General features: G+C 38.6%; 1 protein-coding gene across 2 annotated transcripts; it reads right to left on the bottom strand.

Moving 5' to 3' along the window:
• Positions 1–4,694: 4,694 nt before the first annotated feature.
• On the bottom strand, positions 4,695–23,853 carry akr1a1b (aldo-keto reductase family 1, member A1b (aldehyde reductase)). Of its 2 annotated transcripts, XM_072273676.1 has the most exons (10): positions 23,678–23,853; positions 22,427–22,493; positions 21,130–21,222; positions 15,247–15,366; positions 12,127–12,278; positions 11,627–11,822; positions 10,988–11,187; positions 7,650–7,722; positions 5,041–5,127; positions 4,695–4,948 (listed from the first exon to the last, which is right to left on the bottom strand). In XM_072273676.1, exons 2-10 carry the CDS (start codon positions 22,484–22,486, stop codon positions 4,883–4,885), a joined length of 1,047 nt encoding a protein of 348 aa, XP_072129777.1. In that variant the 5' UTR covers positions 22,487–22,493; positions 23,678–23,853; the 3' UTR covers positions 4,695–4,882. The 2 variants fall into 2 exon arrangements, with proteins under 2 accessions (XP_072129777.1, XP_072129776.1); XM_072273675.1 differs by lacking the exon at positions 22,427–22,493 and having other exon boundaries at positions 23,678–23,761.
• Positions 23,854–23,856: the final 3 nt, after the last annotated feature.

The raw sequence follows: 23,856 nt of genomic DNA, 5'->3' as shown, positions 1-23,856 counted from the left end.
CCACTGCATGATTAGAGTATAGGAACCAAACTGCTAACACTGTATTACAGTAGTGGGCTGCAAAAATGTGCGTGCTGTACCCAGAAACAATTCAATTTTTTCAGTCCAGATTTTTCATGATGTGCCAATTACAGAAGTGTCATATTGCTTTTCAACAACTATAATGTGCTTTAAGCAAAGTCTAGGAGAATGATGGGTCAGCAAGAGATGAGGTGATTACTGATCATTGAAGGTCAATGCTTATAATCATTAATTCACTTATTAAACCAATAATCCCTTAGCTGCACACCTTGCTACTGAGAGTCCCCAACCTCACCCCTCCCTTTATCTTAATCGCTGACTTAGAAACACCCACCACCTTCAGGAAGTGATACCACCAACTCTGGAAACCACTAGTATAGAATGTATAGCCCCTGGGATCCCAGATGTAATTTATGAAAGGAAAAAGAAAATGTTGAAAGTACTTAGAATTGTGAGCTGCCTCTATTGAAAGAAAAACTTGGGTTCTTGAAAACTTCTGTTTTTTCCTCTGATCTGCCCAACCTACTGAGTTTTGCATTTTATTTCAGATTTCTAGTACTTACAGTAGTTTTGTTGTTATATCTGTACATGAAGTTGGGCGTAATGGGCATGAATATTGGTGTTCCTTTGCTACCAGATGGTCTGACTTTTGGTACATTGACCTGGTGTCAGTTTACTGTCTTTTTAAGAAGTAGCACTGAAGGTCTTATAAGGACCATGGTGGAATGAATTCTGTGAGAATTTTTTTTCATTAACTAGATTGTGAACATAAGTAGTTGTAGAGGTAGAATGTAAGATATTGGATGTGGTAAACACTTGAAAGAAGGAAGGTTTGAGATTGAATGTTTTTGAAAACAGTAGCGTACTGGGACTGTTACATTTATTACAGCTCCATTAATGTGCATGCTCAGGATGCTGATAATGCTGGACTAGCTGATTTTCCATGTTATTTTAGTTAGTACTCCAACGCACTTTAAATTCAGGTTTTTAATTAGCATTTACATCATAGTATAAATTTTCCAACAAACTCGATAAATTAAAAATCCAATAATACATGAAAATGGGACTTCAATTACTTTAAAGGGAGTTTGGGAACTAAGGTCTTTGATGTTGAGTGACCTCAAAATCCTACGGCATGTTGTGTTCACAGAAATGGCCAAAACACAACAGAAACAGTCCCTTACAGCCCACTTTGCCCATGCCAACCTTAATGCTTGTTTACATTAGTCCCATTTGGCTGTGTCAGGCCTTGTATCCCTCTACTTCTTCCCTATATAAGAATCTGTCCAAATGCTTTTAAACATTGTCTACGTCCACCATCTTCTTCAGATTGTTCCAGCTGAACCATAGGGGCTTAAGACCACACTCCCACCCTTCCCCAGCATCCTTTCGGCCAATGTACAATAACTGCAGGACAAGACAGAAGACCTCAGAACAAAATTGCATTAAAAGAAGTATGTAAAGAACGCTATGTACAGTATACTGCTTCTCTCTTAACAAGTACTCCAGCCCAAGGATTTTTTGATTCTGCATGGACTGAAAATTAATTTTGACTGAAAATGAAAACCAAAATACTGTACTGTAGATAATGGCAATCTAAAATTACCAACCATCCAGGGACCCAAGCAGCCCTTCCAGTGACATAGCACTTCAAATATAGAACAGTACAACACAGGAACAGGCCCTTTAGCCCACAATGTTGTGCTGAACCAAATAAATTACTAATGAAGTGGCCAACCAAATGAATCCCTTATTCCTACACAATGCCCATTTTCCTCAAATTTGTGTGCCTATCTAAACATTTCTTAAAAATCCCTGTTTCTGCCTCTACCACCACCAGAGGCAGCACATTCCAGGCACCTACCACTGTGCAAAAACTTGTCCCTCATAATGTTCCGCTAAGGTGTGCACTTGTGCACACACACACACATCTTTTGCTACCAGAGCACAAAGGAATTTAAACTGCACACAAAAAGTTGTCACCCTCTACCTTATTAGCATGTTAAGTATATTCCACGATCGTACACAATCACATTTCCTTTTCTGGTTTCCGATATGGAGTGTTGACGATGTGGAGTTTGCAATGATTTGTCTGCAGATTTTAGAACTGGCTTATTTCTACTGTTGTTACTGAAGAAATTACTCAGTGCACACATGGTGCTGTCGCTGGTTAAAAAATTGCACAAGATTTTTGCGCACTCTGGTCATTACAATTTAGAGGGAACATTGTTCATAGCTCCTTTGAAATTACTTTTTCTCACCTTCAAAGCATTAAACATTTCAACCCAAGGAAAAAGATACTGTTTGACTACTCTATCTATTCCTCTGATCATCTTATAAATATCTATTAGATCTCCCTTCAGCCTCTGCTACTCCAGAGAAAGCGAACTTAAGTTCATCCAATCTCTTGTTATAGCACATGCCCTCTAATCTAGGCAACATCCAGATAAACCTCTTTTACATCCTCTCCAAAGCCTTGACATCCTTCCTATAATGGGGTGACTAGAACTGTATACAATACTTCAGATGTGGTCTAATGTTTATAAAGCTACAACTTAATTTCCTGACTTTTGAACTGAATTCCTTGACTAATAAAGTTCATATGCCATCGTAACCGTCCTATCAACCTGCGTAGCCACCTTCAGGAAGTTATGAACTTGGACCCCATGATTTTCCTGCTCATCAACTTGTTAAGTCTCGTCCTTAACAATGTACTGTCTCTTTACATTTGATTTACCAGGGTGCATCACTTAATACTTGGCTGGGTTAAACTCAGTCCGCCATTTCTCCACCTATATCTGCAACTGATCTTTATCCTGCTGTATTCTTTGCCAGTCATGATCGCTCACACCACCACCAATTTTCGTATTTACTTTGCAGTCCACTTCTGATCTCGTGGACTCCATGGGGTGTTCAGCATATGGTCTCGCCTGGAGTGGAGTAACCAAATCAGACTGGGCGATCACTTTGCAGCCCTCTAGCATTCAGTCCACAGGATTGACTCTGAAATCCCAGTTGCATGCCACTTTACTTCTCCGTACCACTTAAGCTCTGAGACTCCTGCATTGTTAAAATGAGGCCCTGTGCTAGCTTTAGGAACACCATCTAATCTTCCATTTATGCACACTTCAACCCTCATGATTTAATATTGAATTCTACCACTTTTTTGTGTGTATTAAAATTGGTCATTTCTGTCCGTCATCATATTGGCTGTTTTTCTTACTCTATTCATATAGAATAATGCTTTTTCTGAGCATGTCCTATAGCCCCGTCATTAATAATACAGATAAAAAAAACATGATGAACCTCAGCTGCTGGACTCGCCCTATCCTTATTATAACATGTTCTTCTCTCAATCCCTCCTCCACCTTCTTTGATACTGAAAACTAACTTGTTTTTTTTCCTAGATGAAGGGTCCTGTATCTGAAACCGTAACAATTTCTCTTTTCACAGATCTGCTAGGAGTTGCCTGATCTGTTAAGTGTTTCCAGCATTTTTAGTTATTATGCCACATGAGGCTCTATAAGGCACTCGAGAGACCACACTTGGAGCAGTGTGTGCAGTTTTGGGCTCCTTACTTTAGAAAGGATATACTGAGATTGGAGAGGGTCCAGAGATGAAGGAATGAAAGGGTTACCATATGAGGAACGTCTGGCAGCTCTTCGGCTGTATTCCCTGGAGTTCAGGAGAATGGTAGGGGGTGGGGGGGGACTCATAGAAACACTCAGAATGTTAAAAGGTCTGCACAGATTAGATTTGGCAAAGTTATTTCCCTTGGTAGGGGATTCTAGGATAAGAGGGCACAACTTCAGGATTGAAGGACGTCCTTTTAGAACTGAGACGTGGAAAAATTACTTTGAGGGTGGTAAATCTGTGGAATTTGTTGCCATGAGCGGCTGTGGAGCCCAAGTCATTGGGTGTACTTAAGGCATAGATAGATAGGTTCTTGATTAGCCAGGGCATCAAAGGGTATGGGTTGAAAGCAGGAGAGTGGGAATGACTGGAAGAATTGGATCAGCCTATGATTGAATGGTGGAACAGACTCAATGGGCCGAATGGCCTACTTCTGTTCCATAGGGCTGAAATGGCTAGCACGAGAGGGCACAGTTTTAAGGTGCTTGGAAGTAGGTACAGAGGAGATGTCGGAGGTAAGTTTTTTTAAAAATGCAGAGTGGTGTGTGTGTGGAATGGGCTGTCAGCGACGGTGGTGGAGGTGGATATGATAGGGTCTTTTAAAAGACTCCTGGATAGGTACATGGAGCTCAGAAAAATAGAGGGCTATTGGTAACCCTAGGTAATTTCTAAGGGAAGGATATGTTCGGCACAGCTTTGTGGGCCAAAGGCCCTATATTTCGCTGTAGGTTTTCTACATCTTATGGTCTTATGAGGTTACCTGCTTTAGACCAATGGAAATGCCTATCTATAGAATCACTTCCTCTGACAAATTTAAGTATTATTTCAAGTATAAATAATCGATTGAGTCCCTGTATTTTTTTTTATATATATAAACCATAGTCTTGCTCTTGCACAGTTGTTTTGTTTCCCACCACAGTAAGGTACAATTTATATGCTGTATAGTCTGTACATATGTGCCTATGACACGACTGCATTCACATTTTTCATTGTACTGTTCCTTATCGTAATGGTGCACATGACAATAAACACGCCATAACTTGACTTACAAGAGTTGATTTTATTTCCAAACATTTAAATTTTTGAATGAATTACTGGCAGACGAATATCTTAAAGAGTGACTACATGTTCCTTCTATATAATGCCAACACATTCAATTTTATGAGCAGAATTGGTTTACCAAACGATACAACAAATACTGAGGCAGCAATGGCTCATCCCACCATCACTAATATGGATCATGGAAAGGGTAATGTGGATGCAGTGCATCTCTCGGCACAAATTTGTCATCAACCTGTTAACAACAAAAAAGTAATAATTATTTAACTATTTGGAATAATGAAATTGTTGTTGGGTCAATGTGGAGTGAAGGCCATGAACACCTACCTTCAACTTTGGAACAATATACCGGCAGTTTCTATTGAGACTTCCAATTATTTTCATTTCATCTTCAGTCAGTGTGAAATCAAACACCTGGTTGAGGACAGAGAAAACCATATAAAATTACATACCGGAGATTTCTCAGTTAACAGTGGATAAAATGATTCCTAAATAAATAAACTTTTCATGAAATAGGAACACCACTTTAAAAAAAAACAACAAATTGCAATTAGAGCTGGGAGAGAAAGAACATGGTAATATTTATATACTGCAAATAATCTATTCAGAATCTGTTATTCAACAATGATATCCACAATATGGAGCTTAGGCACCAGGGGTGTAACCTCTGCCTGGATTGTCAAGAGGACACCATAAGGAACATAGTCATATATGCAAAGTGAACTCAAGTTTTGAAATTGAGTTATACTGACCCAAACAAATTAAGAGGAAATGAGTTCTACTTGAGGATTGTGAGTGTGAGAAGCATCAGAAAAAGCATGTGTCACAACAAAAAGAAGTTGGGTTTAAGCAGAATAGCCATTGTTGGAATGGCCAGGGTCCGAGCAGCAAATTATAAACACAAGAGATTCCGCAGATGCCAAAAATACAGAGTAACATATACAAAATGGAGGAACTCAGCAAATCAGGCAGCAGCTTTGGAAAGAAATAAAGAGTTGACATTGCAGGCAGAGATCTTTCAGCAGGACCAGAAGCCAGAATAAGAAGGTGGAAGTGGGGGAAGAAGGAGTACAAACTGGAAGGTAACAGGTGAAGCCAACTGAGGTAGAAGGTAGGTGAATGGGTTGATGTGAGCAGCTGGGAGGAGATGGGTACAAAAGGCAAGGACTGAAGAAAAAGGAATCTCATAGGAGAGGACAGGAGAATAGACTATGGGAGAAAGGGGAGAAGGAGATACCAGAGGGAGATGATAGGCAGGTGAGGAGAAAAGATGGGGTGATAGGGGTGTCAGAATAGGTAATGGAAGACAGGAGAAGGGGAAGAGGGATAAATTACTGGAAGCAGGAGAAATTGATGTTTATGTTGTCAGGTTGGAGGCTATCCAAACATTTGAGGCATGCTTCCCCAACCTGAGAGTGGTCTCACCATGGCAGTAGGTGAAACCATGGACCAACATATCGTAATGGGAATGAGGAATGGAATTAGAATGTTCCCGCAAAGGGACAGAATTCTTCTTGTCCTTATCTACCACCCTATGAGCCTCCACATTTGGTATATCATTCTCCACAACTTATGGCATCCTACCAAACACATCTTTACCCCCCCCACATTCTCTGCTTTCCACAAGGATTCTCTCCATGATTCCATTGTCCACCCATCCTTGACCACTGATGAATGGACAAGGAATCATGGGTGAGGACAGATGCACTAGGGTTAGAGTGGACATAGTTAGAGTGAAGAGTTCGCCTCAAGAGGCTTCACTGAGAAGAATTGGAGGTTGAGTTGAGTTTCTGCAAGTTTGTCCTTCTTTACTATTGCACAGATCGAGCAGTGAAAATGGAACCCAGGACACCGTTGTGTTCCTCTTGTGTGATGCCACAAGTCTAGTGTCCCTGATGACTACACCTGTGAGAAGTGCATTCGTCTGCAGCTCCTTGCAGACCATGTTAGGGAACTGGAGCAGGATGACCTACAAATCATTCAGGAGGAGAAGCTGATAGACAAGAGCGACGGGGTAGTCACATCCAAGTTGCAGGAGGCAGGTTGCTGGGTGACTGTCAGAAGGAAAGAAAACAGGCAGACAGTACAGAGTGGCAATTCCCTGAATAATAAGTATACTGCTTTGGATATTGTTGGTGGGGACAGGAAGGGGCACGAAAAAGGACCTACCAGGGGAAAACTGGAGCAACCAGCTCTCTGGCACTGAATCTGGCTCTGTGGCTCAGAAGAAGAAAAAGGAGAAGAGGAGAATAGTGGTTATATGGAATGCAATAGTTAGGGGAACAGACAGGCATTTCTGTGGATGACACAGATACTCCAGGATAGTATGTTGCCTTCCAGGTGCCAGGGTCAGGGACATCTCAGATCAAGTCCAGAGCATTCTTGAGGTGCAGGGTGGGTAGCCAGAAGCTTTGGTACATAGAACAGTAGACACCACACCTAGAGCAAGCCATTGCCTTTAAGTGTGATTATTTAATACGTGCTCTGCTTCAGTTGTAACCATTTCTCACATGGAAAATAGGGTTGGTTAGTAGGAAACAAACGCAAGTATTGAATTACAATGATAAAAGTGAAATATAGGTAGAAATCATCTTGCATCCCAGAGAGAGTTGCTCAAACAGGTGAAATGCAAAGCTATGATACTAATATTCTAAGTGGCACATGAGCAAAGTCTGGATATACTTTATTCAACTCTGGAAAAAAGCAAAATCATTCAGGAGACTATTGGTTGCTACAAACGATAAAGATTTTAAATTTTCCACTGCATGAATCAATTAACAAGAGCTGAATAAATCATCTCACTGTTAATCAACTTTCAGAAGACAGTAGGGATTACTGCGTCAAAAAAAAACTTTCTAAAACCATTGGATTTTCAATCCTAACATTTACTAGTCATGAAATAATGAGCGACACTCACTGGCTAAGTATCAAGTTACCTGCAGGTTCTGTGCAATTCGTTCTGCATTGACACTCTTGGGAATGGCTACTACCCCACGCTGTACCTGCCACCTATAGAGAGAAATATTTTAATGGATACAAAAAAAGCTTATTCATTAACCAAAATTCATTAGTCAATCATAAAGGAAGACAACAGACATCTACATTTGAAAAAGATTGCAAAGGTTGCACAGAGGCTTTCTGGATAAAAAGTATTCTTTTTGTAAAAAAATTCCAAATTCAAAATGTAATCCTTTATACACATTAAGATATGTAGAATAATATTCTGTGTCAAGGACCTAAGAAAGCCTGCTCATTCCCAATAAGTGGTAAAAATGTGATAAAAGTTGCTGCAGCTGAATCTTTAATGATGCAAGAGAGATTTTTGTTAAGCTGAATATTGAGAGCCATATTAGAAGCCTCTTTGTATTTAGGTGGATAAATTACTTTGGAGAAAAGGGAGGAATTGCAGAAGCCCTAGTAACAATCTTGGTGCCTGAAGAATGGAAACTTGCAGACCTTATAGGATGTAGGGAGATGTTCAGTGATGTGAGACAAGTTGATGACACATAACATGGTGGGGAAAAGTTTAGGAGCATAAATTAGGGCAAAATTACCAGTTACTCGGAAGGATATGGGTTTGATGGAAGGCAATTTGTGTCTAACTAACTTTAAGGTTTTATATGAGATGATTGAAGCTGACAAGGCAAATAACAAAAACAAAGTTACAAGGACAGGGAATAAACGGGGCTCTAGCAGCACATACAGTAAACTGTAATAGGAAGCAGCGATGAAAGGTTGTTTTCGGACTAAAGGAAAACATACAATGGAGTTACAGAGGGATTAGTGCTGGACCTACTGCAGATCTGATACATTAATGAGTAGAATTAGTATATACACAGTAGCTACTTTATTAGGTATCTATTTATCCTAATAGCTATTGAATGAATGTTCATGGTCTTCTGCTGCTGTACCACATCCCCTTCAAGGTTTGAAGTGCTGTGTGTATAGAGATGCTCTTCTGCACAGCCACTGCTGTAATGCGTGGTTACTTGAGCTACTGTCGTCTTGTCAGTTTGAATCAGTCTGGCCATCCTCTGGCCTCTCATTAACAAGGTGTTTTTGCCCACAGAACTGCCACTCACTGGATATTTTTTGTTTTTCACACCATTCTCTGTAAACTCTGGAGATTGTTGTGCATGAAAATCCAAAGAAATCAGCAGTTTTTGATATACTCAAACCACTCCATTTGGCACCAACAATCATTCCTTGGTCAAAAGCACCTTTCTTCCCCATTCTGATGTTTGGTCTGAACAACAATGTCTGCATGCTTTTATGCATTGAGCTGCTGCCACTTGATTGACTGATTGGATATTTGCAATAACGTGCAGGTGTATCTATTATGGTGAGCCGATAAAGGACAACTTGCAAATTTTGTGTTACCTGCAGATATGGAAGCCAAGTGAATTGAGGTGGATGACCATAGACGTCAAGGAGGAATCGATAGAAAATGAAATCAGAATACCGACAAATGTTATGATACATTTTGGTTGGAGAACGAGGCTATACAATTTAGAGGGCATATTTTTTAAGCAAGTGCAAGAAAAAAAGAAATTTAGAAGTATTTGTAGTTCTTAATAGAGTAGGCTGAGGAAATGATTAAAATAAAAAACAGGTGGGATCCTAGGCTTTATTAATAGAGGCAGAAAATATGACAGCAAGAAGCCACGATGAACTTTACAAAATACTGTTTTGGCCACAACTGGTATAAATGTGGGCACTTGGAAGGATGTGAAGAGTTGGAGGAAACAGGAAATTTCTAATTATATTATGATTCTAACTTTGAGGGACCCTAGTTATATGTATAGAGGTGGGTGAGGATACCTAGTACTATTAAAGTTATGAAGGATTTCATAGCAGTGAGCATATAACATTGTTATCAGGAGATACTTTTAATGGTACCTCACTTTGCACCAGGAATGAATTTTCAGAAACAAGAGAAAATCTGCAGATGCTGGAAATCCAAGCAATACACAAAATGATGGAGGAACTCAGCAGGTCCGGCAGCATTTTGTGTTATGGGTTTTAGAAGTTCAGATTTCCTTACCCAAGGAAGGATGTGCTTGGTGTGGAAGCTGAGTAGCAAACATTCAGAAGACTATTCTAGGATAGCAGGACTGACTAGTGAAGAGAGATTGGGGTGATTAGGCTGAGTGTCAGGAGTTTAGAAAAATGAGAACATTGAAACTTAGAAAATTCTGACTGGACTGGACAGACAAGATGCAAAGAGGATGTTTTCAAAAAGCATGAAAGCTTAAAACTAAGGTGCTGAACCTAAGGATACAGGACAGATTATTTTGGACTTACAAGGAGGAACTTATTCACCCAGATACTGGTGACCCTATGGATTCTCTACAGCAGTCAGCTTCTGACTGAATACTTAAATTGAATACATTTAAGTTTTAGACATGGTCCTAATGGCCAAAGAGATCAAAGAATATGAGGAGAAATCAAGAACAGGGTTTAGAATTGGGATAATCAACCATGATCATATCGTAAAATGGAACAGGCTCAAAGGCCAAAGTCCTACTCCAAATTTCTATGGTTTTATGTTAAAAACATAGAAAGACTTTATTTAAATCCCCATTCCCTACTGAGATGGGAATTCAAATTTCTAGACATGTTATCTCCCCATCCCCCACCAACCCCCCCAGCATGGGCACATTTTATTCAAACAGTTAGTGCACATCTAAAATAATTAGTTCTGATCATGACAGAAACATTTTAAGAGCTGACAGGATTCTTTTGGAATCAATGTGTCTGTAATTATAGAATCTTTTGAGACTTTCATGCTGCAGAAAAGAATCATTGATGGCCCGAAACCTTATTTGGAAGTCAAGCAGCAGGGCTCTTTGGGCAAAGTTTTTAGTGTTTTCACAGTTCCAAGCTCTCAGATGGTAACCTGGCTTTTATGTATCAAAAATATTCTCAACACATAAATGGATGCACTTCTGCAGAAAGAATGTGGAGAAAATAACCACAAGAACAAGTAGCATTAGCAATTTTAAAAATTGCATTTGGAGAGGGGGAAAATTTCTCTCATAGGCAGACTCCACAGCTACATATCCATGTTGATGTGAATCGATATAGTTGTCACTTTCTCTTTGATGCCTGATAACTATTCAAATCTTCTGGAATCACCAAAAATATATAAATTCTTCCTGACGGTCATTCTTGTTTCTTATAATAAATAAATTAATGTGTTATTTATTTTGTGCTGTGTTTATTGATCTAACTTATTTAAAGCCTCATGTTTACTGATTTTAAGCTCTTGTACCTAAGCAGCACTTGAGCGGGTGATTTTCCATGTTTATTGGCTATTGCTTTAATACCAGAATCTTCAAGTAACACTGGTTCATCTGTGTCTTTCCACGTACGATTAAAGGAACCAAGTGGACTATAGGCAGTCACTTTCAATCCAAGTTTCTGGCAATGCCCAATCAGTTCATTCTGAGCCAAGTATGGATGACACTCTACCTGTGTAAGACAGAATGAAATGCCTTAGAAAGAAATGCTATGAATAATGTAATCAGGACTTGTGATGTTGGATCTAAAGACATTTTGATTTAAATGCAAGATTACTTGTCAAATGCCCTTAGCAAGAAAATGAAGTCCACTTACCAGATTTTTTGTTCAAATGTCGACAAACCATCAAAATTAGTTCATTATGGAAATTATTGGTCATAGGCACTTTGTATGAAAAATAATTAACAGCAATGTGTACCTGCGTATTTAGTTCAAGCAGTTTCTTTGTTCTATTGATTTCATAATACATTATTCAGATGTGCGATAGTAATGATTTTGTCTGACTGTTAAAGAGTTAAAACATCGAAATATCTATGATTTTGCAGAAGTGATACAGGTTATATACAACTAATTCACTGGCAAGCACTTCAATTAAAGTAAAATTTCTAACCTGCAGCACTGCTGGCTTGATAGTAGCTGCAGCAAAAACGTCATCTATCTGTCGACTGTTGAAGTTTGAGAGGCCAATAGCTTTCACCAAGCCCTTTTCTACTAATTTCTCCATAGCTTTCCAAGTTTCCTTATAATCAATATAATCATACTGTATTGTTCCATCAGGATTCACTGGGAAGGGGTTGTCACCTTTTCTGCAAATAAAATTTATTGTTCAAAACATGAAGCACACACAATTTAGACACCAACAAATAGAAAACTTGCATCTTATTAAAATTATAGTTATTTAAAACATTCAAAAATTCATCACTGGAGATACAATGAATACAAAACCATTTTGATAAAATCCTATGAAAATTTTAAAAGGCAAGGAGCATGTTACAATTTGGAAAAAATAAAATTTTCATCCGTATGCAATTTACAAAATTAAAATCACATTTTTCCAAAAACAAAATCCTCCAAACTGCACAAAAAATTAAGATATAAACTATACTTTACTGAAACGCATAAGGCCAATGGATCAAGTATAAATCCAGGTAAGTGAGCTTCAGGTCTTCCAAAGATTTGCGACAAGCAGCTTCCACATCTTCAGGATGATGCTTATTATTCCACAGCTTGGAGGTTACAAAAAGTTCTTCACGTTTCACAATCTGCAAAAGTAAATGTATGTGATAAAACAAGCTAAATCCCTTGGTTAGTTTGGATATCCAATCAATTTCATATTGTCAAATACAGTCGGCCCTCCTTACCCACGAGGGATTGGTTCCAGATCCCCTCGCGGATACCAAAAAACGCGGATGCTCAAGTCCCTTATCGACCTGACTCAATGTGGTGGACCTTAGGACCCAGCAGAACCCTGGACCTTATTTAACCTGTCTCAGTTTGGTGGGCATTAGGACATGGCGGTGGAGCTCTGAATCCGCAGTGTTTCTGTTCACGAAAATAGTCACGATCACGATTGAAAATAAAGTGGAACTAATAAAGTGATCAGAAAGAGGTGAAACGCCATCGGTCATTGGAAAAGCATTAGGCTACAGTCGGTCAACGATCGGAATAATTTTAAAGGATAAAATGAGAAAGGCCCTGGCCGATTAAAACTACAATTATTAGTAAGCAACACAGTGGTTTAATATTGGGTTTTGGGGTTTTCATCCTCCATATCAACCCAGCAGGGATGGACAGCGCGCTCGGGAGTGATGTGTCACTGGATTGAACTCTGAAACATACGTTTCAGCCCGGCGTATTTTACATGCATAGAAAGGTAAAATATATACTATATACTAAGACAAACGTTTGACTAACTGACACTAAATAATACTGGATGTACCTGTTCCGACTTACTTACTAAGAGAACTTAGTTTTTTTTTCGATCCCATTCCACGATAACCTACGCACATCCTCCTGTATACTTTAAATCATCTCTAGATTACTTATAATATCTAATACAATGTAAATGCTGTGTAAAATAGTTGTTATACTGCATTGTTCAGGGAATAATGACAAGAAAAAAAAAAGTCTGTACATGTTTGAACAGCAAGTGCTGGAAGAGAACTTCCAGGTTTTCTCAATTCGCGGTTGGTTGAATTCGCACATGCGGAACTCGTGGATAAGGAGAGCCGACTGTATCTGAATGCTAAGAATCAAAAAGTCCAATCATTTTGAATATTTTACTTGCAAAAGTTGCAATGCAACCAAAATATTTAATACTGTCATGTCATTTTCACTAATAAAATAACATGAAATATTTGTTGTGGAATAGAACAGCCTTTCTTTTTTTTTGTACAAGACCAGGAACAAGCTTTCAGTCAAGTTATTTTTCCAGCTAAAATAAACCACTACAAATCAACACAACATAAAATGTTGGAGGAACTCAGCAGGCCTGGCAGCATCTATGGAAAAGAGTACAGTTAACATTTCGGCCCGAAGGAGGCGGCCATGGATGGACATCCACTGTCATGAGGATTCAGTTGAGGCTCTCCCCAAGGCTCCGGAGATGCCATGAAAATTCTGAGATATATGGATTGGACTGTAGCTCAACCCAACTATAGTTCATAATGGCCTCTTCAATGCTATTTTTTCACATTCTTGCCTATTCTTTCTCGTTGCCAATTGGTGGGTGAGGGTTTGGGGTTTGACGTTCTTATTGTTGTTTCTCTGTATGAGTGACATTAGTTTTTGTGCGAGGGAGGGGTTGGAGGGGTTTGGGTTTTGTGAGTTTTTGTTTCTTTTTCTTTTCATGTGTGGGGGGGATTGATGTCTTTTCTTTCAACTACTTCTATGATCTTACTGTATTTTATGGCCATCTGGAGAAGACAAATCTCAGAGATGTATTCTGCATACACACTTTGACCCTGAGAATCAACAATTGCAACTGTATCCTTGACTTCCTGACCATCAGTAAGATGAAGTAGCAACTCCCACAACACAACTATTTTAAACACTGGTGCTCCACAATGTTAAAACCTCTCAGCCCCTATTCTGCTCCCTGTACACTTGTGACTGTATAGCTAGATTGTGCTCTAATTCTATCTACAAATTTGCAGACAATACTGCCAGTGGGCCATAGCTGAAATAATGACAAGACAGTGTATAGGAAGGATATAGAGAGCTTAATAATATGGTGTCATGACAACAATCATTTCCTTAATGTCAGGAAGACAAAAGGGCTGGTCAGTGACTTCAGAAAGGGGGTGTGCACATGCTCCTGTCCATATCAACAGTGTTGAAATTTCAACTTCCTAGGAGTGAACATCACCAATAGCCTGCCCTGGTTCCACCATGTTGACGTCACAGTCAGGAAAACTCATCACTACCTCTACTTCCTTTGGAGGCTAAAGAAATTCCTCATGTCCCCATTAACTATTACCAATTTTTAATCCATGCACTAGAGAAAACATTTTATCTGGATGTATAACAGCATTGGAATAGCAACTGTTCTGCCTGTAATTGCAGCTGCATGAAATTGTAGATAGCTATGAACACAGCTCAAGAAAATTACAGATACCAACCTCCCCTCCATAGACCTTCTATACATTTCTTGCTATCTCAGTAGAGCAGCCAGGATAATCAAGGACCTCATCCAGGCAGACGATCCAAGACCAACTCAAGTATAGTTTCTACCCCACTGTTAAAAGACAATTAAATTGTTCACTGGTTCAGGAAGATGAACCCTACCTCATTATGATATTGCACCTTATTGTTCACCAGCACTTTCACTATAGCTGTTAAATTCTTTATTCTGCATTATTTTACCCCGTACTACTTCCATGCACTGTATCATGATTGGATCTGTATGAACAAACTTTTCACTGTATTTCGGTACATTTGACCATAATAAACCAATTCCAAAAAGGATTCTTAATAATATGAAAATCCTCAAGTTAAATTATTATCTGATTTTTAACCTGGACCCACAAATTTGCAATTAAATAATTGCAGTGATACATTCAATTGCAGAGTTCTATCTATATACTTTAATGGGGAAAGACATTGTACATGGCTCGTTACACTTATTCTAGAAGATGGATTCTTGCATGTCATTTTTTGAAGGATACTTCCAAACACAAATTTGTGCAATGTGATTCATATCCACGCAACATTTAATTTCTTAGATCATACCTTGTCAACGCCAACTACTTCTTTAAAGAGGTCTCCAATTTCAGCTTCATTATTGTACACTGTAGCACAGTCCACATGACGATAACCACTCTTTAATGCATTCAGGATAGCTGTTTTTACCTTAGCAAAAGAGCAAACATAATCATTGTCTACAATCAAGTTCTCTTTCAGCATGAATATGAATATTGAGGATCAATTACCATCTCAAAAATTTGTCCACTTTATCACTCTAAAGAAGCAAGACATTTCTTGACAGTGACATTGTATACAGAGCAAAGATGATACAGAGGCTGTAACAGTCATTTGCAGCCATTTTTATATCTCTTATTGACTAAATTCAATAGAAGGCAACATTGGTCTGGAGATAATTGAATTATTGTCTTAAGGAAGAATGGCAGAACAAAATACCGAAGTTTCGGATTTCTTCTCCGCTGGTATTGCTTATTGCTTTAATTGATAGCTGTTGAACATAACCTCACCGATACACATCCCCATAAAGGAGTACTAATATAGTATTCTTCACAGGTATATGGAGGAATTTAAGGTGGGGGGTTATATGGGAGGCAGGGTTTAAGGGTCGGCACAACATTGTGGGCCGAAGGGCCTGTATTATGCTGTACTATTCTATGTTCTATGTTCTAAAAATCTACCATTCTAGAAAATTCAAGAAAAAAAATCCCTTGGGGGACTACAGATTTTAAATCAAAGGAAAACTGGATGAGTGGATCTCGATTATTCAATGCATAAACAATGTATTGTAAAAAAAGGAGACACCCACGTAAAACAAATTTACTAATGTACACACAAACATCACAGAGCAATGGTGCTGGGTTTTGTCATTCATTCATACACAACATAAACAACTTTCACCATAAGTGTTTCAGTACTGTTTTTAGGCTCAACATTTTTCTCGGATTGTTCACAATAAGTCCACTAGAATGAGGTGGATATTCATAATAAATAATATCTACCTTTTAAGCAATAGCTAGTCCAGTATTCCTGTAGACATATTTTTGAATATAATTGACCAGCGGTCCTACACCTGACAAAGCCTCTTTTGCTGGACTGATGTGGCAGGGAAAGAAAAACACTATATGCTTCTTAGGTCCTCCACCAAGTTAGAGTAAAGGATCCAAAACAACATTAATTTCAAGGGAGATTATTTTAGTGTTTTAACCGATCATTTTTAATAAAAAATTTATTTTTTTCAATTTTACTTTAAAATGTTATCTGAATGTCAGAGACCATTAAAAATGATTAAACAAAAAAAAAAGCTTTCATGTCCATTCAGGAATTGGCTACTTTAATGTACTCCTGTAAGCCTGTCAAAATACTATGAAGGTAGGGTTAGGGGTTTCTTTATCTGGAACAGGTGAGAATAGGTAATGGGGAGACAACGGATGTAGATTCTTGGCAAGTGCTGGAAGGGAAGAGCATGACTAGGTCATTAAGTTAGAAATAGACAGATTCTTTGTTGATCCTGAAGGAAATTAGTGTCACAATAGCATTATGAATGCATAGATATACAAATATTAGAAGAAAAGTAAGAAAAAATAGAAAATAAGCTCCTTCAAATAGTCCAACAGGAGGGGGTCATCGCCTCCCCGGCAATAGGTTGATTTATTATAGGACCTAATGGCGGAGGGCAAGAATGACCTCCTATTGCACTCTGGAGCAGCGTAGTTGTCAGTCTATTAATAAAACTAAATACTCTTTCCCTCCTATCTTCCTCAGAGAAAGTACATATTTTATCTGGTTAGCATACCATCACTGCATTCTTGATCAAGTTCACTCAACTACAAGTCAGTGAAATAAACGTGTCACCTTAATATTTTGGGCAGTTAAAAATTATTCAAGTACACCATGAAAAGTTGGTACAGCGAACAAAAAGCTTTGGCTGCCGTAGGAATATTTGTCTGAAATTTGCTTGTTGCTTAGAGCAGACAGAGATTATATCTTACAACAAACAAAATGCTGGAGGAACTCAACTGGCTAAGCAGCATCTACGGAAAAGAGTAAACAGTCGACATTTCAGGCAGAGACCCTTCATCAGGACTCCCATTTTGTGCGCGCTGCTTTGGATTTCCAGCATCTTTTCTTGTGACAATGTATCTCCTCAATAACTCTTCAGTTAATCTTAACTGATTAATGCTGACAGTATGCATTACTAAAGTATTCCACACTGTGACTTTAGTGAGCTCTGCTCATATCACCAGCATGTGACATGAAGTTTGTTAACTTAGCAGCAGTTCAATGCAATACATAATATAGAAGAAAAAAAACAAAATAAAATAATCATAAATAAATAACAACCAATTACAGCATACGTATATTGAATAGATTAAAAATTGTGCAAAAAACAGAAATACTATATATTAAAAAAGTGAGGTAGTGTCCAAAGATTCAATGTCCATTTAGGAATTGGATGACAGAGGAGAAGAACCTGTTCCTGAATCGCTGAGTGTGAGCCTTCAGGCTTCTGGGTACCTCCTACCTGATGGTAACAGTGAGAAAAGGGCATGCCCTGGGTGCTGGAGGTCCTTTACAATGAACGCTGCCTTTCTGAGACACCGCTCCTTGAAGATGTCCTGGGTACTTTGTAGGCTAGTACCCAAGATGGAACAGACTAAATTTACAACCTTCTGCAGCTTCTTTTGGTCCTGTGCAGTAGACCACCACCCCACCCCCCATACCAGACAGTGATGCAGCCTACCAGAATGCTCTCCACGGTACATCTATAGAAGTTTTTGAGTTTATTTGTTGACATACCAATTCTCTTCAAACTCCTAATGAAGTATAGCCGCTGCCTTGCCTTCTTTATAACTACATCGATATGTTGGGACCAGGTTAGATCCTCAGAGATACTGACACCCAGGAACTTGAAACTGCTCACTCTCTCCACTTCTGATCCCTCTATGAGGATTGGTATGTGTTCCTTCGTCTTACCCTGCCTGAAGTCCACAATCAGCTCTTTCATCTTACTGACGTTGAGTGCCCAAATTAATATGCATTAATAGTTTAAATAAAATTTGCATAATTCTTAATAGTTTCCTCAGTTTACTGAGCAATTTGGTGGTCACTCTGAGGAATTGGGGATATAAAAAAATAATTTTGAACCTATGTAACCTCTGGCTAAAAGAATAATTTCTTTTACTGAACAGGAATTTTTGAACTGAAGTAAACTCTTTCTTCAGCAGTTAGCTAAGACATGTCAAATAAGTTTCATGCAGTCTATGGCAGGAGTCAAAGGAACTGGAGTTCAAAACTCTATACCAGAGATAAATACCCACCCCATTAATCAATGCTAATTTCAGCACTCAAGTAGATATTTTCTTTCGTTAAAAAACAAAATCAATGCAAAAATTGTTAGATCATTAGACAATGAATTGTCACCTTTATAAGAAAGTTTAAATTCAGCTGACATTGACAATTAAGTTAGTGTTTGCAGCCAAGTTTCGGCAACTTCAATTAAGTTAAGATGAATAAATTTTCAAGTACGTCTTGGAGTGGAAAATGGAAAATTCTAACTAGATGGTGCTAAAGGACTTTGAGGCACAGCTGACTGATATTTACTCTGCATACCTGATCTGCAAGAATTCCTAAAAGGGAAAATGTTAATATGGCAGGAGAGGGGGCAGGAGTTCTGTTGAAGGGTCTCGGCTTGAAACATTAACTGTTTACTCTATTACACAAATGCTACCTGGCCTGTTGAGTTCCCACAGTTTTTGTGCATGTTCCTTGGATTTTCAGCATCTCCAGATTTTCTCTTGGAAGTGATCTTTTGCACTCAATTATACCAAATTGCCGGCAAGTTCTTTTTTTTTGAAAGAAATTTCCATATGAAAATTGCAAATACCAGAAAAAATGCAAAAGCAAGAAACAGAAACTAGACAGTTTCCTGTTTTCAACAGTATGTTATTTTGCCAGTCAGCTTTACTGGTACTTTGCCAGCCGGCACAATTTCTGATATTTCCAACATTTTGTTATTAGTAAAAACAAGGATACAGAGTAATATTCTTAACGCATACTAGTGACTATTTTTGAATAAATGTAAGAGAATAGGAAGAGATAATGACAAAAAACAGTTAAGTTTTGGCACTGACTTGGGAGGAAACAAACCATAACACTAATGTATGGAGATGTATTATAATATTAAGCATCCCATTTTATCTCCTGATAAATAAGAATTGCCAGTTTAATATACTAAATGAACAATTATTTTATTATTAAAGATTCATAAATAATTGTTTGAAGCACATCAGAATATATCGATATACCATGAGTATTTACAAAGTTGATCGTTCCTGTAAGTTAGCTGCAAAGACTAACTGAAAAAACACAAGGATGCATTGTAAAAATAGTAGCATATAGAATGTTAATTTTTGTATGATACAAAAATAGTGAAAATCTCCACGTACTCACTGCCTTTTAGTTAACAGTAAATGCTGAGTGTGGATGCAAAATAGTATTTGAGTAATTACCTAGTTAATTCCAAGGATACTTTGCCAAAGGTAACTGCAGCTTGGTTTAGTGCCATTACATTGATGGCAGAAGATGGGTATGCCCCAGAACAGGGGCCAAAGGGGGCATTAGCCAGGACCTTAAGTAAAACATTCCAAATACTGATGGATTCTCATCTGCGAGAATTAATGTGAATTGCAGGACACATTGATCATTGACACTGTCTGGCCCTGCCTGGGTTCTTCCCAGGGCTATGCCTGTCTGAGAGTCGCTTGTATGATCCATTGCGCTTGCTTGCCACCAGGCTCGAGAGAACGCGTCTGGGGCGTCGCAGAGGGGCCTGATCCCTCTATGACAAGAGAGATTGAGTAACCAGTTGAGAAAGTTCACATGATAATGTGCTTAGACTTTTACCTAGTTCATTTTTTTGTGTCAGATCACATCTTTAAAAAGGCATCTGCATTTCCAAACTGCCACCCACACCCAAGTCAGTCACTATTGCTGAAAACTGGAAGGTGATAATCCCTTGCATCCTTAAGAATTTGAGGTACACATGCTTAAGTAACAATGTGAAAGACCTTGGTTGAGAAAAGTTATGGACTAAAGAGAGATAATACTTAGTCATCCCTGGAATGGAGACGTGCTACATGTGTACTCTTCAAATCAAAATTCAGCTTTGGAGTCGTTCTATTGTGTACATGTTAACATGTCTTTGGAGGAAATTTACCCAGATGTTAGCCAGCCTGCCTTGTAGGGAAAGGTTGAATAGCTAGGTCTTTTCTCTTTGGAGTGAATTAGGATGAGAAGAGGCTTGATAGAGATGTACAAGAGGCATAGATAGAACTAACAGCCAGTGCTTTTTTCCATGACGGCAATGGCTAATACAACAGGACATCTTTTTTTAAAAAGGTGATTTTGGAGGGGAAAATTGGGGGGGGGGGGGCGGATTTAAGAGGAAGGCTTTTTTAAAAATTTTTACAGAGTGGCAAGTACATGTAATGCACTGCCAGGGGAATGAAAAGTGCACTGTCAGGTGTGATGGCAGAGGCAGATTCATTAGGGACATTTAAGGCTTTCAAATAGACATTTGGATGAAAAAAATGGAGACCTAAGTGGAAGGGAAAGATTAGCTGCTTGCATTAAAAGGTTGGCCCAATATTGTTTGCTGAAGTGTAGGCACTATGCTGTACTGTCAATGCCCTACTTCTGTCTTCCTAAATGGCTTGGATTTAAGTTTGGACTCAAGTGATCCATGACAATTCCAAATCCTCAAGCTACAAGTCTCTGGATGAAGTCATACACAAAATAAGGGGCCTGTTGAAGGACAATATAACAAAACAGACATAAAAGGAACACCTTTGGGCGACTCAAGGTAAGGTTAATCTAATTTTGTCAATGTAATTGGACAATTAGACAAATTACCTCATCAGGTCTACTTTTCCATGTCCCCAGCCCAATGAGAGGCATCTTTTGTCCAGTGTTGAGCAGAACATAATCAGAAGTAGACATTTTATCCTAAAACAAGAGAGAACGTTCCTAAAATTCTGAAAATCTTAAATGACAATTATTACAGAAACCATTTAAATCCATGTATTAATACTATCAATGTACTATTAATAATACATACATTAGTTGGTAAAGAAAACCACGCAAATCATTTTGGAGACGCATACACTATATACTCTGCAAATGAAAGAAATCTGCAGATGCTGGAAATCTGAAACTAGAAGAGAAAATACTGAAGAGACTCAGCAGGCCAGGCAGCATCCATGAAGAGAAACAGAATTAAGGTTGCAGGTTAAATACCCTAGAGGTTCACATACTTTTCCCAAAAATACATGAATAGTGGATCATTTTTCTCAATAAATGGAAAAAGTATAATGCTTTTGGTGTTGTTTACTTAATTGGGTTCTCTTTATCTAGTTTCCAGGAAAATGAAGATCTGATCACATTTTAAGTCATATTTACGCAGAAAGGGAAAATTCTAGAGGGTTCACAAACTTTCTAGCACCTCTGTATGCTGCCAAACCTGTTGCGTGTTTCTACAATTTTCTCAGTCTTTGGGTCTAAGTGCCAATGCTGAGTCCAGCAGCAGAACAGTTGCTTGGATGTGGTGGCAACCAATGTCTAATGTGTATCATAATTCCTTGCTGCAAAGCACAGGAGTGTAATTCAAATGGAAGTTAAGCAGAAATTCCCTGAGGTTACAACCTGTGTTAGAACGATCTAGTTCCTGGGGTTCCTGATCTGGGGGCCCACGGACCCCTCAGTTAATGGTAGGGATCCACGGCATAAAAAAAGGTTGGTAACCCCCAATCCAGCCCAATAAATTTTACGGCTTCTCCTGGTTACTGTGCAGCAAAATTACTGCAAATTGGATGTCAATAAGATCTCATTTGAGCAAAAGTTTCTCTGTACTACGTGCTGCTATTTACCTTCATTATATTGAGGGAAGAAGTTATTATTTGTGTAACAGAAAATAAAATAATTTTTCCATTAAGGAAGTTGTTTTTCAAAATAAAAAGTATTGGACCGAGGTGTACTGGTAAAAACCTGAATGGATTACTGAAAGGAATGGTCTGGGCCACAAGAACCTCCCAGTGTTTTTTTATTTTGCCACAAACTATACAGGATGGGCTTAAAGCCTGAACAAGTAAACTATTCATACAAATTCTTTTGTACCAAATACTTGCAATAAAGGTACATTCCTATGTTTTACCTTACAGTAGTTTCTGCAGATTTGCTTTGGCCTTAAAATTTGGGTTAAAATCCTTTGCATGTTGCCCCTTCAAAATTGAAACAAAATACTTGTGAATGAACGGCATCTCCAACTTTCTAATTTCCCTTCTCTAGGATAAATAATATTCAGGAGGATAGATTTCATGGACATGCAGAGTTAAAATTATTTTGCTACATTCATTTCTTACTAGACTTTTATTCTGTTGCAGATTATCAAACCAATTCCCGTGCAGCTTCAAATAACTGAAATCCTATAAAAAGGACACAGTGTTTTTGAAAATACTCAGAAACATCCTGCTATTGTCATAAATTATCTCAGTGCATTCCTAGGATTGATAAAATGGCACACTGAAAAAGGGAAGCAGAAAATATATTTCAGTTTTGATCAAATTTGGATATACTAAGTGTAAAAGTGCTCAACATTAAAACTAGATTTGGGGTAGTCAAGATGTGACTGCAATTCATTTTGACCAAAGAGACTTCTCTGAAGCATAAATCAATTTCTCAAGTATGATCACATCAGGACATAGCTTGACTTCGCCGAAGCACTTTTACATGGCATCTAATACTATTTAATTTTTTGAAATCAAATTAAAGAATGCCAAAAATTGAAGTGCTCAAAAATCAAGTAAAATCTGTGGATTGTGATGAAGGATCTTTAACCTGAACCATTGACTGCTTTAATCTCCATTAACACTGTTTAACTTGCTGAGTACTTCTGCCATTTTCTCTGGTTTAGTTTTGGATTTGCAGCGTCAGCAGCTCAAAATGTAATATTCTTTGCTAGGCGCTCAGGAATTATGACGACTTGCGTCCAAGACCACCTTCGAGGATTTGAGATGCCCGAGACCAATGAGGGAACCAGTCCCTTTCACAGATGAACAGGCAGTTGGGTAGACGGTCTGGTGGCAGAATCGCCTCCAGCTTCTATCCTCTCTAAGTAACAATTTCTTAAAGGAAACCAAAAGCTCCTCGCTACGTTCAAACACGCGCCCAGGATTCTCAGGAGTCAAAAGGGATGCAGCGCTTTTCCCAAGGAAACTTGCAATACACCTTGGGTCCGCCTGGATTTTCTGGTACAGCCCAGAAGAGCGTCTGTAATAATGATGCACCTCAATCGTACACAGAGTGTATTGAACAGAAAGGCTTATCATTAAATCGAACAGTATACATTTTTCAGACTTGAGAAACATATAAAGGTAGTTATAGCATCCACACAAAAGCGCCTTACCAACGTTGCGCCTCCAGGTCCTCACCCCTCCTTCTCCAGCGCGACAGCGTCACTCTCACTCCGCGCAGCCGTCTCACCCGACCAATCAGCTGCTGCTGCCGCCTTACGTCGCCGTCACCAGACTTCTTATTACTTACACATTTTAAGGAAATAAAGCCTTTTGTCTTTAAACAGCTCGC

Source organism: Mobula birostris, chromosome 12, assembly GCF_030028105.1.
Source record: "Mobula birostris isolate sMobBir1 chromosome 12, sMobBir1.hap1, whole genome shotgun sequence".
In the NCBI taxonomy this organism is placed as follows: Eukaryota; Metazoa; Chordata; class Chondrichthyes; order Myliobatiformes; family Myliobatidae; genus Mobula; species Mobula birostris.
The sequence above is the reverse complement of the archived record's forward strand: the minus strand, read 5'-3'. Positions and strand labels throughout refer to the sequence as shown.